Below are 18,117 nucleotides of genomic sequence, written 5' to 3' on the forward strand. Positions count from 1 at the left end.
TGGTGTGAATGTGTCCGACACATGTGTTGTTGCAGTGGCCGGCAGATGCAGAATGTTACAGCTGGCACTGGGTCAAGTACCTGCCACTCCCTGGTTGCCATGAGGATGACAAGGAAAGTGGGAATTCTGCATCCCCGTGGCAACAGAATTCTGCACGGCTGTGACGAAGTGTCAAAGGGGATCCAGATTTACAAGGCGCCTTGAGTTTTGTTTTTGTTTTGTTTTTTTCCCTCTCATGCTGTTCACAGGAAAATGAGGTCACATGACAGCAGAAGTAAGAGCTTGCACAGAATTAGGCTAATATTAATAGCAACAAAGACACTATGCCTTCACCTGCTGTGTGTCATCATGCTGTTGTTTGGTATCAACTGCAGTGAGTGTTCTTGTGGCTACGCTCTCTTTGCTCTGGCCCGCTGTCACTAATTGTTCCTGATAGTATGTCAATCTGTGTGTTTGGTCTCTGCAGTGATTGTGTGTGTGTGTGTGTGTGTGTGTGTGTGTGTGTGTGTGTGTGTGTGTGTGTGTGAGCTGAGGATTGACACCTGATGAAGGTGTCTCTGGTGGAAGGGTGTGTCAAGTTACCGAGGACAGAGAGAAGGACACGTCCTTAGATTTTCACTGAATTATTCATTACAACCGTGTGTCAGATGTGTGACTGTGTGTATGTGTGTGTGTGTGTGTGTGTGTGTGTGTGTGTGTGTGTGTGTGTGTCCATACACTGCAGTCAGATCTGCATGCTCCCTGTGGTGCTGCCCGTGGATTACAGAGAGAGAGAGAGAGAGAACTAGAGTGAGTGTGGCAGTTAGAGAGAGTGAAGAAGAGAGAGAGAGTGTGTGAAGGAGAGAGAGGGGCACAGCAGCAGTGGTGTTAGGCAACATGACTGCAGTGTGAGTTTCAGAGGGACTGATAGTAGACCACGGAAGAACACCTCTCTGTATGTTAATCTGTGTGTGTGTTTGTGTTTCAAAAAGCCTTGTGTCAGCAGTTTCGAGTGCCTCCTGGCAGAACCCTGTGCTCTGCAAGAACAAATGAGAAGAATAAGGAGCACCAGTTCAATTTAAACAGAATATATTAACACAGAGCTTGCTTGCGTTAAACACACACACACACACACACAGAGAGAGAGAGAGAGAGAGACACACACACACACACACACACACACACACACACACACACACACACACACACACACACACACACACACACACACACAGAGTCTCCTTCCTAATAAACACACATACACCACACTCAAAAACACACAGGCTCTTAAGAACAGTCCCAGAGAAGCCAAATGTGGGTCATTGGGTTTGTACTTTAAAATCTTGGGCGTGTTAATTCTCCTTTGGAGCAGGCCCCTGCATCAGATTGGGCTTTGCCATTAGTTGTTAGTTTCTTACTTGCCTCTTCGCATGCAGGCTTAACTGCTGTACTAATCCTCCACATCACTTCCAAACTCACACTGTGAGGTTAGGCTTTTATTAGGCTTAAGCTAAAACGCTAAAACATCAGGGCGTGTGTGTGTGTGTGTGTGTGTTTGTGTGTGTGTGTGTGTGTTCATTGTGCTGTATATATGTTTCTGTTTTACCATTTATCTGTTTGTTTGTAGTGTATCTCGAGTGTGAGATACCCCCTTCACACACAAAGACACACAACACACACACAACACACACACAACACACACACACACACACAAACACACAAACACACACAAACATACAAAAGTCACGCACACACACACACACACAAACATACAAAAGTCACGCACACACACACACGCACAAACACACACAAACACACAAAAGCCACTCACACACACACACGCGCGCACACACACACACACACACACAAACACACAAAAGTCACTCACACACATACACATTCACTTTCATAAAGTGGGTCAGGGCGTATGGTACCCAGTCTGCTGTGTTAGCAGGGATATTGGAGGGATCCAGAATTTCTGGAAGCTTCTGCATGAACTCAACCACAAATACTATTCAAGGCAAAGCTCCTATTGTGCATGCAGTACACACACACACACACACACACACTCACACTCACACACACACACACACACACACACACACACACACAGTTTCCATAAAACATGCAAATATGTGTTTGCTTTGTGTTTGTAAATATCACCTCTCTGTTTAGCTTTAATTTGTCCTAATTTCCCCCCTCTGCCCTTCCCGTAAGATATCGCACGACAAACAAATCAGCCCTCTAGTCATAGCCAGGGAGTGTTAGTGCTCTCATACTCACGTTGCCAGGCAATACAGCCTGTGGCCTTGATATTTCTGGAACCTTCTTCCAGTTGATGTGCAGGAGCACCAAGGGCTTCTCCAGAGGGGTACTTATGAGTCTCTGTCCAGCTTACTCTGACCGGCAGCAACAGGCGTCTGGGTCTGACCCTGGGCCTGCTGTTGTTTGTCTGTTTGTCTGTTGTTTGCATCTATGTGTTTGAGGCACCGTCCAGTCAGAGATGGCGAATTCTTTTTGACCCAAACGCAGGCATGCTGATTTGTGCGCACTTGTTCCGCATGTCCAGAGCTGAGTCACTACTCACCACCGCCCCGTAGTTTGCTCTGTCCTCAAAGGCAATCTAGGAAATGGAAAAGGGCAATTCACACACACCTGGGCCCATCACTTACTCAGATCACACCTTTTTGGTTTCCTTCTGTTTTATTATATGCTTATTGTAGGATATGATTATTGGAAGAATAATTCACATTTTATGATGCATGCAACTTAATGTGTGTGTGTGTGTGTGTGTTCAGGCAAGCATAAGTGGTGCACATGTCTTGCGCTTGCACGTGTGGGAATGTGCTAGATCTCAGTTATGAGTGTAAATCATTTTGAGTTTCATATCCAACAGGCCTATTTCACTAGCCTCTTATGCACCCAAAAGCTAAGCAGCTTGACATAAGAGGCTCTTGGCGTGTGTGTGTGTGTGTGTGTGTGTGTGTGGGGGGGGGGGGTCTGTCTTTCTATGTGTGTGTCTGTGACTTTGTGTATGAATGTGTCCAGCCACAGACCTCAGATCCACTCCCTCATTATCCCCAAATCCAAAAAAGACTTCATATCCCAGAGTCCCTTGGGGCACACAGTTCATCCTCTTGACCCCCTTGGATTGCGGTGGTAATGGCTGTCGGTCCTCAGGCCCCTCTATCTGCAGCTGGTGCCTCAGGCTGCCTCTGCATGGACCTCCTGTCTCCAGTCTCTCTGACCATCAGATCCTCTTATTGCCACCGAGGGAGCTCCCTTTAGTGAAGGTGAGAGGGACTCTGCTGGGGAAGGAATCATGTTTGGTTCAAGATTTTGTGTCCCTCAGGCAATCCGTTTTCAATCTTCACATCTGACAATCTAAGAATAGTATTTGATCTGTAGTGTGCTAAATTAGATGACTAAAGCTGATTTTTTAAAAAAAAAAGGAGAGAGTATATTTTCCCAGATGTAAAATACAGATACTGCAGTGTCATATTTTAATAAAGGATATCATGAAGAAACACACTAATTCATATTTATTTGTATTATTTAAAAAAAAAAGAAATTAGTTTATTTTACAACTTTTATCACATCTTTTCCCCAAGGTCACTCCCTGACAATAGATGGAATCACTGTTGTTGAAGAAAATACTGATTGTGCGTTCGCTTGTTCTATAGATATGAATCATGTTCACCATCTTATTTCCCTCTAAAGTTATTAGCAGTAGTGCAGCCCCACATGCAGAGATGACAAATTGTGCTGACAACCTCCATACTGCAGAGTCTGCAAATCTCCCCTTTAAGGTGGCTGAAGGAGCTGAGAAAGGCTTGGGTGGGACGGTTATGTCGTGCAGGGAAGAAGACAGACAGACAGACAAACTTCCAAACAGACAGTCAGCCAGTCGGATAGACGAACAAGAAGCTATGCAAGCAAAATGCTTGGCAGAAACAGAGGCTCAGTGTCTCTCAGCTTCATATTTTGAAAGGAGAATGATCAGTAAATGGAATATGATGATGGACATGTTCCAAATATTCCTCTCAGTCTACTGCCACATTTTATTCAGACAGTGAGGCGGCCGAGGGCTATTTCACCAAGGGACATTCCTCCAAAGAGATCCAATTATGTGGTGTCAAAAAACACATTTATCTGACAGAAGGCTCCGTTTGTCAACAGTGGTTCTGTGTGTCGTATAGAGGCCAGATCTGTATAGGACACCCACTGTGAAAACACACATTGACACTGCACAATGTATTACATGTAGCATTAATGAATGAGTATGTGTGTTTCTGAGTGTTGGTGTGCTGTGTGGGTGTGTGTGTGTGTGTGTGTGGGTGTGGGTGTGTGTGTGTGTTACATATTTGCAATGCAGATCTGTCAGGGCCTTGTTGGAGCTTAAAAATGGACCCTGTTGAGTCACACAAACGCAAACACACAACAATGGCAGCCTGTTTTTGCTTGCCCAGCTCAGAGAAGAGGATTGATCTTTTTGTGTGCTGATTTGCTTTAGTTGTGCCGGTGCCTGAAAACATAATCGGTAGAAAGACTATGGCGGTTTTTCCACTGAGAAACCTTGCTGGCCGAAACCTGGGCAGCACAGAAGGTTTTGTCCATATGTCCTGTATATATCCCATTTCTGTCCCCTTGTGATAGTGACGTGCCAGTGGTTTTTTTGTTTTGTTTAATGTCTGGCTTCAGTGTGTGATGTTAGTGTGTGAGCTGAGGTATCTGATAGGCCTGCATTTAATTTGCTTGCCTGTTATGTGTACGGCGCTGCTTTGATCATCTTTGCAAGCAGGCTGATAGAGACATTGCCTAACCAGTGTCAGTAGGGAGATGAGGTGAGGTGGATCATTTTGAAGGCCCTAACTATGGTTCATCACTGTAGACTGGAACTGTGATCTCAAATGCATGCGTGCTTGATAAGTAAACTCTAGATCATTACACACTCAAATGTTTGACTAAGCTGCAAAACAAATAACCTCGACATTAAACTCTCATTACAGAAGGATCATTAACTTGTCATTAACTGTGACTTCAACTGACATCTCTCGTCTCCAGAGAGGAAAAATGATAAGTTAAATTCCAAATCTAGCTTTAGTGTAAATAAACTGGGTGTACAGGGGATGTAATTATGGGATGTGGGCCTAATGAGGTAATTTGGGGATGTGTTTTAGTAGAGGCCATTGTTTTAGAAAACATCTGTAACAGTGAGTGGAAACCCGCCAACATCACCTTAGCTTTGCGCCCGCCATTCACGTCCTCTTCCACCGTTATGCAACCGGACATAGAACTGAGGTGCAGTGGACCTCAGCTGACCCCTCCATAGAAAAACATAATGAGTGTCCTGATATCAGGGTGGAGAACATTTCACCCCAAAGGACTTGGTAAATTACCTCATCGGAACCACCTCCAAAGAACACAAGAAGTAGTCTCCCAGTGAAGTCCACCCACTTAGGGATCCTGGTGTTTACATAACACCTCATACTCAGGTATTTAGTTACATCTAATCGCATTTGACATTTGACCTTATAGTGTAAAATAACAAAATATGCACATTAGAAGGATTTTATGGAGCATATTATATACAAAAATATCCCTTCTTAAACACAGATATAGCGATTAGGGCACTTGGCTATTGACATGTTTATCACACCCCCTCTTCTTTGCATCCGACACTGTCAATACTGATCCTCCAAAGATTAATGGCGCTTCACTGAACCCAGAAGTCTGAATACAAAACAGGACAAATACAACCACTCAATATGTTCATTCAGCAGGACACCCACGGGCATTTAAGTCCTGACATAAATATGAGATAACTGGGTTAGGAAAAGAGAACTGTTGTTAAAATAGACTTGTAGAACACTGAGAGAACTCGGCTATCATTTAAAAAGTAAACACTGGGCGATTTGCGTGCCTTGCGCTCTCTCAGATGGCCCGGCGTGGGCTTGCTCTCGCACTGTTGCATACTCATGTGCACAAACACACACACACACACACACACACACACATACACACAGAGGAAAACACACTCTCAATGAACAATGTTTCTTTGAGACAACAGTGGTCCTTTTTTTCCTGGGCAGCCCACACAAGGTCTTTTCTTCACAGACGAGCACAGAGCAAAGAAAATGGCCTTTGCAACAGTGCTGAGTTGCTGCAAAGGCCCATGGCCCTCATTTCCATCAAGCCTCATTCAGAAATATTGCCTTTCGTCCAGCTCAATTACTTTAGATTTCAGAGGAATGCATTTAAAAATGTTTAGTTATGACCATTCCCTAACAACTCCTCATAATATTTTACTTGAAAAGAGTTTTACTTTAGGTCATTCACTTTATGAGAAGACTGATATTTCATCCACCGTAGCTTTGAAGAATATAGGCTTACAGTGTGCATTCAGGTCCCTTGGAATGGAATGCACATAAGTAAAGAACAGCATATGTTCACCTTCTGTTGAAGTGATGTCTCCTGGACTCGACTTTGGAGCAAAGGTATAGATATAAACCAGAGGGAAGGCCCCCTGCTGTTATTATGGCCAAAGGCTGTCGGACAGGTGTTAGGTGTCTGCCTCACATGCCTGACCACAAAGGCTTATCACTCCTACACTACCGTAATCACCATCATGAGCCAAACATTAGGTAGGAGTCTGAGTATGTTCTCTCTCCTACTTAACACAATCGACTGAAATAACGAAACCTCACACTGCAGTTCAGATTGGCTATTCAGGGGAGATAGATTTCATTGCAATAATTAGAAAGGATAAAAGGTACCACTTAGAGACACTGTGACAAGTGACAACATCTGCGAACAACACCATAGATGTTCTGCTCTCCAGAGGCTCCGTATCTGAGTGTTTCCTGTTTCCTGTTTGTCCCTACACTGGTGACACTAGGAAAGGTTGAGGTGCACCTGTTAAGTACATCACTATGAGCCAGGGCTCCGAAACGGTTCAAGGAACGAAAACGAAAACCGAAAACGAACGGAATTTTACGGAATTTTACGAGGAGCGGAAACGGAAACGAAAACAAAATGGTCTTCAACTGTTCCGGAACAGAAACGTTATTCTGAAATCCACAAAACCGGTTAATAACGTTTTTTTTCGTTCTCTATATAACAGCCTAATAATTTGATTTCTGCAGTTTGAAAAAAAAAAAAACGAATAAATGGACCTTTGGTCCAAATGTGTATATTTTGTCTTGCTGTTGTAATGTAACCTATCCGTCTGCCACTTCGGATCTTAGGCCAGCTCGTAGCGTAGGCTACTGAAACTCATTTGGAAATTGTTTGTAGCCTATGCGTAATAGCCTATTTTGCCTGTCCACGCCTTGTCGTTTTAAAGTCGGGATTTGAAATGTTTGCGCAATTATAGCCTATTCTATGTAGAAGAGTTAAACGGGAAATTTGAGATAGGCCTTGTCAGCAACAGACAGGTTCGTTTATAAACAGGGTTGGAATTATAGCGCAAGCCTTTGAAGATCTCCATATGGATGAAACTTAGGCTACAACCAGGTAAGGAGTTTAGCACGTATCCAGAAATATTTTTGATAAGAAATTATTTATAGGCATAGGTTAGGCCTACAGTAAGTCTGTAGGCTATGGGATGGATAGCCCATCTGAATAGTGATGTAGTACTCGAGTCCGGTCTCGGACTCGAGTCCGGTCTCGAGACCAATTTCTGCTTTCTCGGTCTCGTCTCGGACTCGTTCCTTCAAAGACTCGGTCTTGACTCGGTCTCGGACCACAGTGGGAGGAGAAGGACTCGTAATTTCAGACCGAGTCCTCGAGACCAACGCGTTTTTTATGTTCATATAAAAAAACAGACAACACATAACAACAATAATAATAAAATGCAATGTTGGACCGGCATTATTTGAATATGACATCCCATGGTGCAATGCAAAGATACTGCCGTCAGAGCCGTTTATTTATCTCTATGGCTCTGCTGCCGGTGAGTGTCTGTAGGTCAGCATAGTCCATATTAAGACGTTAAGACTGCTCCTCTAAACAATTCCCAATCTAGCTTAGTGTAACAGAGTTGAAAATAACCTCACCTACATAAAGTGAATTCTTTCAAAATTATGATATTACATTGTTATTGTAATCTCTATTTTTATATACACTGGTTTTTATGTTTAAAATGTTTTCATATGTCGTACCCATTCACATGAGTTTAAAACATGAGACATTGCGACTGCAATTGTATTTTCATTTCTACTTTGCATTTCAATATTTTGAGCATTTGCGCTTCCCGTACTCCAGTCAGAACTAGTCTGCTGGAGGTAAGCTGTGCATAGAGAGTGCTCCGTGAATAATTTTGTGTTTTAATATAAAATAACATGTTTGTCTTCCACACTGGTTCAAATACGTATATACATAAGTTGTATTAATAGATAATTTCTGCAAGTAATGCTAGAGTGTTGTCTAAGATGGTATCTAATTGAGCCATTGTGGCCTACGTCTTTTTGGCGGCAGTCACGTTATGTTAGCTAGCTTTATGAAGAAAACACTTGCAATTTCTTGATTTCCTTTTTACGTTTATACTGTAGATTTGGGTATGCAGTCGTCATCGTCTAATCTCAGTGGATTCTTTGTTTTATTTGTGAATGCAGGTACGTTGTTTATACTGTTAATGAATCATTGCTTGTTGTGAATTCAATGGAAAAAAACTATACGATCACAACGTGTGAAACGTGTGCCAACTCTGTATGTTGTTTCTTCTGCATGATTTTATGTTTGTTTAAACTGAATTGAACAAGCTATGCATTATTTTATCTATGTTCAGGAATAGCATAGACAATGCTAGCAGTCAGAACTAGTCTGCTGGAGAGAAATAAAAACAGTGAGAAGAGTTCGTGTGGAGTCATACATTATCATCACAATTAACACCTGCACAAGAGAGGGTCGTTACATTAGTCTGTAGGCCTAACTGTTGATTATTAACTGGGGTGATATTAAATTATGAATATAAAAATAACTGAAATTCTTTTATGGTCTTGGTCTCGACTCGGTCTCGACTCCTAAAGGACTCGGTCTCGACTCGGACTTGCTTCCTCAAAGACTCGGTCTTGACTCGGACTCGACTGTATTTGAAAACCAACAGACTCGGTCTCGACTCGGTCTCGACCCTTCAAAGACTCGGTCTTGACTCGGACTCGGCATAGGCGGTCTCGTCCCCATCACTACATCTGAATGTTTTTGGATGCCGCCTGTGATTTATTATTTTTGGGCATAACTACGGTATAGGCTAAATCAAGGGGAAATAATGAGTACGTCTATTCTAAGGTAAAGTCCACAAAAATAGACTTGATAGGCCCGCCAAACACTGCCGGAACTTTAAGAACGAACGATATTTTGCGTTCCGAACCGGTTCAGGACCGATATGTTGGTGGCGGAACGCATGCAAGAACGAAAACGTTAAACATAGGCCTACCTGAACCGTTCGGAACGGAACGTTTGAAAAATTATTTTGTTTTCAAGCCCTGCTATGAGCTAGCTGGTCATTTGTCTCTAGACTGACCCACTCCCACCAGTCCTGTCCTGACACTCATCCATTTCATTCAGTCCACACTATTAGTGTATCTCATGTATTTTGCTTGAGACAATATCTCAATGCAATGTCAGATCACCAGACCATAGTTATTATTGATGAGTCAATCTTGAGAGATGATTGACTTACCATGATGACTCACCAAGGATTTAGACATACCTCTTTGTTGTGCTTTAGTTCAGACTAAATAACAAGTTTATCTCTGCATTTGACAATGTAGAGTGCTCATAACTCAGTGAAAGAGCATTTCATTCAGTGGTCAGGCTCATCTGAGGATGGTCACTTGATGTTGCACATTGTTTGCATTGTCTTAGTTCACCTATCTGTGACTGTACCGCTCCACAGCTAGCTTTGGCTTGGGAATAAACCTGCAATGGATTAGTGTTATCCAGGGGGAGTCTATGACTCTCATCCGCTTTAGTGCCACAGACACTGGGTATAAGAAGTGGCCTTTTTAGCCTCTGTGGCTAGTGGCTAGGATTTACTTAATTTGACACTTTGGAAGTACCAAAACATCTTCTTTCGCATAGAAAAGTCTGAATTCATCTCCATTGCGAGAGAAGGACACTGAGTGAGAAAATAACAGCAGGTGAGAATGACAGATATAAAGAAAGCGAGTGGAAGGTATGCAAAAACAACAGGCATCAGTGATATTTCTTGGCATTGGCCCTGACTGAGGAACAGAAAGTGCTGACCTTCTGCAGACCTCGGTGGTGTTTTAATGAGCTGGAGCAGTGGTGTGAAGTGATGTGAGGTTCATAGGTACCCGCTGCCTCTGTCATATCATCATCATTCATATTCCAGAAACTTCATTACATCCCTTTCATCTGCCTGACGCAGCCAAGTGGAGCGGTGATGAGAAATTTCAAGCTATTAGAAGCATTCCAAGTTGAACTCTCTGTCTTTCTCATCCTGCCATTCCTTATACACACACATTATTCACACACTACTCTGTCCTACAGAAGTAACCACAGGACAAATTAACAAGGCTTCTTTCTACCCTTTTAAAATCGGTAATATTTATCAGTGATGCACTGACCCTCCTTACTGCATCATCTCATCTCTTTCCCTTGTCCTCTGCTCTTTCTTTTAGCCTAGGAGTGGGCTTCAGGTTTAGGTGGGTTATGGAGATAAGAATCCCTCCCAAATGCTTCCTTATGTATATGACTCAGTTGAATCACCCCAATTAAAAACTCTGAAATACCACTGTTCTTAACTTACATTACTGCCCTGTGATCTACCACCACCACCACTCTCTGATGTATACTCTCTCCTCATTTGCTGACTTTGAAGGCTGCGTCTTCACTTTGCTGCAGGTCCATTAATAATTGAGTTTATTTCAGCGGAGAAATGAGAGGCAGACAAGTGCTCTTCATCTCCTACCAAGAAGCATTAGAGAAACATTAACTTTGCATTTCCTTCTCCCTCCTGCCCATATGGCTCGCATCATGAGGATGCGTTTCTGCTGTGGAGAGGCAGAGGCGAACATACGGCATTTGTTATATAAAGAACGGAACCCATATGTGGAATTCCGAAAGTACAATGCCCACTCAAGTGGAATTTGGCCTTATCACGGCGCCTCTTGCTATATAGGCACAGAGACAGATAGTGCAAGAGAGACAGAACGAGAGAGTTGCGTCTAAAAAAATCCCATCAGAATGCGCAAGAGCGCGCACCTCGCGGCAGACATGTCAGCGAGGCAGTGTCGTTCTGTTTGTGTCTTTTTTTCTCTCCCCTCCTCGCTCTAGAAGGTTCTATTTATAATATTCAGATTGCGGCAATAGCTTGACTGTAATTCAGTCACTCACGGGTGGCGTTGGGGAATCATATGACTCCTCTCCTCTCTCCCCTCCTCTCATTCCTGTGGTATCGCAGTGACAGTGACAGCGTCTGTTGCTTCTTTCTCACACACCGTCACCTCAACCTCTCACACACGCGCAGAGATACCGAAGCGACAGCTCACTGGAGTATGTTCTACAACGGGCGTTGGATATTACAGCCCTGAACTCTTACTTATTTTGCATTATCGGACGTACACATTTGACAGGAACTTGACGCTAATAGAAGAGAGATGCCGGAGGAAAAAGGTAACCTGGTTTAAATATGGTTTTGTTTTTAAGCAGTGAGATGGGTTGGCATTGCTGTGGGTTGCAGCAATCAGTGCTTGACCTCAAATTAGAATTGAAACGTGTGCCGTCTATGCACCTGTATTTGCATCTTTATAGAAAAGGTAATCATAAAGTAAGCATCAAATGCTCTGTTCCTTTGTAGGTTGTACTACATTGATGAAATGACTGATGAAATATCTTCTGTGATATTTTCTGAAAATGCATATAAATAATTGAGAATGAAGCATTCAGACTGTAGAATGGTCTGGTTGTGGTTATGTCCAAATTGAAATGCCTTAAAATGCTTTTAAATAAAGGCATAGGCCTAACACTTTATTTTCACTGGAAAATAGTTGGATGCCCTCTATTAGAACAATAACAAACACACCCCACCCAGAACCATAATAATGTAATAACACACAGGGGCAGTGTGACATGCCGCAGCACGCCATGAGGTCTATGCAATATGGACACTTTGGACACTAGCCTATCATCTGTGTGTGTGTGTGTGTGTTTGTGTGTGTTGCCTGTGAAGCTAGGGACTCTGCTGGGTGTATGATTTTGTCAGTGATAATTAGTGTTATGAGTGTGATATTTAGCATGTTCCTCTCCCATCAGAATGAGATCGTACTTCAAAGCCATTATCTTCGCTGGGTCTCATATTGTGTGTGAGACCTCAAGGAGTCTTGGTAAAGGGTGCCCATGTGCACTAAAATAAGATGGGACATGAGGAATAGCATGTGCGACAGACATGTGGTTATGTGCACTTGTGTGTGCCAGCAGGTGTATGCGCCGTTGAGGGATACGATTAATTTACCTTCTGCATGGTATTCATGCTGTTCCATTACTTGGGCAGTGATTGTACTGTTCCATGCTTGGAGTAATGATTGAGTGAGTACACCTCATACCCCGCACCACACCCACACATACCCCCCCCCCCCCGACAACCCCCTAATCTTCCGGCTCCCTGCCTACCCCAAGGGCAGTGCATCCTGGGTATGATGTAATATTTGGACAGATCCCACCGGGCACTGAGAAAGACACCCCTCACGCTGGCAGGCGAAGGGATAAACAAACTTAACTGGTCATACGAGGGAGGTGGACCACACACCTATGCAACAATGCATTCGGTACAAGTATATTTGCCAATGCAGTGCACTTGAAGTTATGCAACATAATATATTTTTACACTCATAGCCAATGCAATATCCATCACTTATGCATACCTATACCCAGCACCCAGCATCTCCATCTCCACAGTTATGTAAACACACTGAAAACAGAACATAGAACACAGAACAAGACTGCCAAGGTTCACAAATGTAAATAATAGTACTTTGCAAATGCACTTAACAGTCACTCAGTAATATCATATTATTCAGATGATCAATTCACAATAGGCACTTCTCCCTCGCTTGCAGACACACAAGCAAAGGACACACCCAGACATATAACACTTAAGTTCTGATCCTTGACCTCCTTGGCTGTCTTTTTATTTATTCATTCCTATGGTTACGTAGTTATTTGTTTGTGTGTTTGATTATTTATGTGCTGCTGCGTCATCGACTCCCAGTCGGCAAGTTTCCTCAGCCCCTCTCCTGCTCCCCACCTCTCTGTGCATTAGGTTCAGTCATTGAACGTCTGAGTGAGTGCACCAGACCTCACCCCGTCTCAAGCTTATTCCACGCCAGAGCCTCCTGCTCAGCCGGAATGGCTTTGCTTTTTTGTGTGGGCCTTTGTTCGAATGGACAAGTCGTGCTGCTTCCATGTTTCACAGTGTAATTTTGTTTCGCAGTGTCATTTTGTTTCCCTTTAATTCCTGCTCATTTCTCCGTGTGGTTGGAGAGGATCGTGTTGAGTGTGATGATGAACTCTTGAACTCACTTTCACCCTCTCATCTCTCTCCCCATCATCCTCTTCTGTTTAGGGTGTTGGTGAGGCATCTGTTTGGAACTTAGATCTATAATCAGTAAATGCTTAAGCCTTTTTTCTCTGTTTCTGTAACACCAAGTCCCTCCACCCTCCCTTGTGTTAACGCCCCCACCACACTCTCTGCCTCTTGTGTTTTCAGACACTTGTCCAGCAGGACTAATAAACCCCATTACGTTTTTGTGGCGTGTTTGCTTGTGCTTGACGCTGACGGCAAAGCATCAACAGCCACTTAGCAGGCCATCAAACACGCTCGGAGTGCGGGGAATCCGCTCTGTGACAACAAACCCCCTATTTTTTCCTCCCTTGTTGGGAACATCACGAAAAAAAGAGTCAACATTTTTCCCTTAAACGGCAGCTGGGTTTGGGCACGCGGAACCTTTAGAACAGACAGTTCTGACATTCCCCTCTTGACAAGGTGGCCCTGTGCGATCTCCATGGTGACGAGTGAATTTATGAATTTCATCTTTCTTTCTTTTTTTTTTTCCTCTGGCAGATGCTAGTGTCTGATGGATTGAAACAGGCCAGTGATTAGACAAGCCAAGCTTTTTGATACTGGTGGATGTAAGAGGCTTTGAGACAGCATGTCTCCCTTCATTTCCCTTGATGAACCCGCTCACTCTGTCTCTCAGTCCCCCAGGGTGCATACTGTATCTCTATAAGGCCCGATCTGTCGCGGGTCTGACTTACGTCGTCATTCTCCTGCAAGGTCAAGTCCTCTCTCCACGTGCCCTCTGCGTGGTCATAAAGGGCTACGGGAGGTCAGAAGTCAGGCTTAGACTCGGTCTGAAAATGGATCTGGGAACATAATACCACCCGTGAAACTGGAGAACTAGAGGTAGGGGGAGAAACTTTATGTGGTAAAAAAAACTTTCAATCATCTGTGAAACAAGATGTGTCTGTAAACATTTCACTTCCTTTAACATTTCTGGTATATGTTATCAGCTGATAAGTCAGAGCATTAAAACTCATCAACATCATTTTGGTCAAGCACTGATTTATACAAAAAGCCTTACTGATAATCACTGCTATCTCAAAGATACTGGTGGCTCCAATATCCAATAAGTGTTTCACTTCTCTGTGCCAAAGCAGTATCCATATCAATATATACTTGTACTTTTGAAGCTATTTTTACATCTGTGGGTAGTAGTCTGCAAAGACACACCCCTTTCTGGATGACAAGGAATTCAATTGTATCATTCAGAACCTCATATTCTGTATCTTTATTGCAGGTGGCAGGTCACATGAGTATGTAATGTTTTACCATCAAAGGGAAAGCCAATTTTATATGGGACCATTTAATTGCCCTCATACTCTCAGCCATGTGGTGTTACATAAGGTGGTGGAGTCTACCGGGCCGAGGAGGAGGACACTAGCGAGGCGGGCCTGGGTTTTGCCCAGCCACCATTCAGGAGCCACCAGGGGCGGTAACCCGGGTAACCCGAGTGCTTAGGTCACGGAGAGAGGAGTAAGGCAGGTGGGATGGCTGTGGCTGGAATGTTGCAGAGCATGATGGAATCCCCACGGACTCACAGAGGGAGCTATTTATAGACAGCAGTGCCACTCCGACATGGCCACCTCCCTAATACACCGACTTCTGCACACCTAATGCAAAAAGTGTGTGTGTGTGTGTGTGTGTGTGTGTGTGTGTGTGTGCACACGTGCGTTTGTGTATACAAATTTATTATGTGTCTTGAGTTCCATGCAGTTGTTTGAGCTATGTGTGATCACACAGTGTCATTGGCTTATATTATATTAGGTAGACAGACCCACTGGAACCTTTCCCTTAAGGAGCCTTTTCTCTCCCTTGATTTTGTGCATGTTTACGTGTGTGTGTTTGTGTGTGTGTGTGTGTGTGTGTGTGTGTGTGTGTGTGTGTGTCCATGTATGTAACTGTGACCAAGTGTGCAGAATGTGCTCCTGCTTTGGACATTTCAGATCTCTGCCATTGCTCCCATGGGCTGCATACGTCAGATGGTTCCTTTATGGCGACCTTTCATGGACGTGCTTGTGAGGGTTTACTCCAGGTATCAGAGGAATGGAGGTGGGGGGGGGGGGGGGGGGGGGTCGGGTGATTGATAGTGGAGACATCTGTGCCAGACAGGGACCAGGGCTGGGGGCCATGATGGCAGTCACTAGGCAGGCTGGGAGATATGAGCCTGAGAAGCCACTGTCAGGCGTCCGTCCCAATGCTGGATATCAGGGCTGGCTGGGTATCAGCTTCACTGACAGAGAGAGAGAGAGAGAGAGAGAGAGATAGAGAGAGAGAGACATGTTTTTGTGTCTATTGAGTTATCTATAGATTCGGATACCAAATAGACTTTGGCACTCAGACCCTGACGTACTGAGACATTTTGTGTTGTGTGTTGTTGGATTTTAAAGTCAAAGTCAAAGTCTGCTTTATTGTCAATATCTTCACATGTCAAGACATACAAAGAGATCGAAATTACATTTCCCACTATCCCACGGTGGAGACAAGACATATTTTACCAATTAGGTCCACAGACAAACATAACATTCAAGTAAACAAAATAAAAAGTAAATAAGAAGGCACATACAATGAAGAAATAAGAGCAGCTACCAGATGATGTTTACCAGATGATGTTGTGTGTGTGAGTGTAAATTAATTGTACCCGCCACAAGATATGTGCCTAGTGTGTGAGTTAGAGAGATACAGCAAGAGAACAAGAGGAGTCATAAATTACTAAATGGAAGCACTGACATGACATTCCACATCCTTGCTTGGGAGCAAGTCAGGGAGTGTGTCCTCTTTGCTACTGTTGTTGCACCGTGTGGTTAGTAGTCTGCAAGAGGGCCTCACTGGAAACTTCACTCCGTGGGCCTAATCACTTTGGAGATGTCAGGAGCACATGGACCCATTAAAAACGTGTGCTTTCAGCTCTCTGTGTGCAGTACTTTGAGGGTCCCCAGTGGAGTGCCTCTTTATGGCTTGCTGGGGCGCTCTCAAGGTCAGAGTGTCAGCTCAGTTTTCACCAGTCGTCAAGCTTTCTGTTAAGTAGGAGATTTGACGCTGTGAGTTGAGGTAGTTGGAAGAGAATAGAGACATTGTCATGTTCGTAAAGGGAAGATCTTGTCTATCAATTAGATTTTTCCTCTATGTCCACTGTAAATGTTATCAACTTGTGGAGAATACAATAGAGAGAGAGCCCCGAGGTCTAAATGAATGCAGTTAGATTTGTGAGAAGGCAGTCAAGCAGCTTTGTGCTGCCTTTCCCTCTCCCCTCCACTGTTTCTCTCAACAGTAATTCATTCATGTTTGCACGGGTGACACAGGATCCTGGACAGGTGCACGGCAGCAGCAGTGCATGCTGGTCTTGGCCAGAGGGACGACCTCCTCACATGCCGCCTTCCTCAGATGCACCTCCTTCAGGAAGCCTCGTGTCGTGCATGATAGTTTAAATAAAGCCAAGATGTTTCTAGAACAACCCCCATCCTGCACACACACACACACACCCCACACACACCCTACACACACCCACCTGCTATTTTACGAGTTCTCCGCAATTTCCTCTGCTGAATTCCTGTCTTTACTGGTCCTGTTGCCGGCCAGTTTGTGGCTAGTAGCCACAGCACAAGATAGGTGAAGGAACACAATAACAAACAAACATCCTTTGTGCACGTTTTCACAGCAGTATTTTTTGATTGAAGTTAGCATGGCAGTTGAAACACTCCCAGATTGCAACTCATTGATAGTCATCTAAATAAATGCGGTCTGGTCAGTAGGAATGTTGAAAAAGGAAAAGCACATTTTTGACCGAGGGTTTATTTAAACAACACGTGTTGGATCCAGAGAAAACAAACACAGAGAAGAGAAGAAAGGGGAAAAAGAAATGGGGGGGGGGGGGTGGTTGAGATGAAGGGTATCAAGTTATCAGAGGCCTTCAGGAAGCTGGGAGTTCAGAGCGTGGTTGTTTTGGCCATCTTAACTGGGGTCAGAGGTGAGTGTGTTTTGGTTGGACTCACAGAACACGGCTCCTGGCGCGAACCAAGAGCCGCCCATCTGTAAAAGCGCCGCTACCCAGAAAGAGCACAAACATCTATAAACATTCCAGCACTCCCCTGCCCTCCATGGTGACCGTCTTTACATCGGTTTACAGCGCTCCGCAAGGGGTGTCCTCTCCCTCGGTCCTGCACTCCATCTGATATCGTGTAAATGACATCATGGCAGGCCAATACATACTGGAGATTGGAGGCAGCTGCTGCTGGTGGTGTTTACTCTTAATCCTCAATTACTTTTACTCTTAAATTCTCGTCTGAAAGAATGCTCTCAATGGAAGAATGATGAATGGAGCATGACTTAAGAAAACACAAAGAAAGAGCTTTAGTCCAGGTTGACTGTATGTTCTCAGTGGACCGACTAGTTGGCAATGTGATAGACATAAAACAAGGGGTAGTGGTTGACATTAGTCATCATTTAAGGCAGTTAAGAGCTTTTGAAGGGTGTGTGAGGGACGCTGGGTGTGGTCCAACATGCATCTGGTCCACCATTGTGTATTTTTGACTGTACATGCTGTACATGCATGCTAT

At 43.9% G+C, this 18,117-nt stretch overlaps 1 protein-coding gene and 1 long non-coding RNA gene across 14 annotated transcripts in view; both read left to right on the plus strand.

The window, feature by feature from the left end:
• The window catches only part of ablim2 (actin binding LIM protein family, member 2), an 84,421-nt gene that overhangs the window by 5,633 nt on the left and 60,671 nt on the right, over positions 1-18,117 (plus strand). For 4 of the 13 annotated variants that reach the window (XM_042070298.1, XM_042070305.1, XM_042070299.1 and 1 more), the window contains exon 1: positions 11,237-11,619. The exons of 1 other annotated variant lie outside the window; for it this stretch is intronic. In XM_042070298.1, coding sequence (XP_041926232.1) covers positions 11,604-11,619 — 16 coding nt within the window. In that variant the 5' untranslated portion in view covers positions 11,237-11,603. Of the gene's footprint in view, positions 1-11,230; positions 11,620-18,117 lie in introns of those variants that run through there. 8 more of the 13 variants (XM_042070301.1, XM_042070307.1, XR_006024965.1 and 5 more) reach the window with 7 other exon arrangements.
• LOC121690018 lies at positions 8,016-8,894 on the plus strand. The gene is made up of 3 exons (XR_006024968.1): positions 8,016-8,264; positions 8,532-8,594; positions 8,812-8,894. It is a non-coding gene; the product is annotated as an uncharacterized LOC121690018 (long non-coding RNA).

Source organism: Alosa sapidissima, chromosome 18 (assembly GCF_018492685.1).
Source record: "Alosa sapidissima isolate fAloSap1 chromosome 18, fAloSap1.pri, whole genome shotgun sequence".
In the NCBI taxonomy this organism is placed as follows: Eukaryota; Metazoa; Chordata; class Actinopteri; order Clupeiformes; family Clupeidae; genus Alosa; species Alosa sapidissima.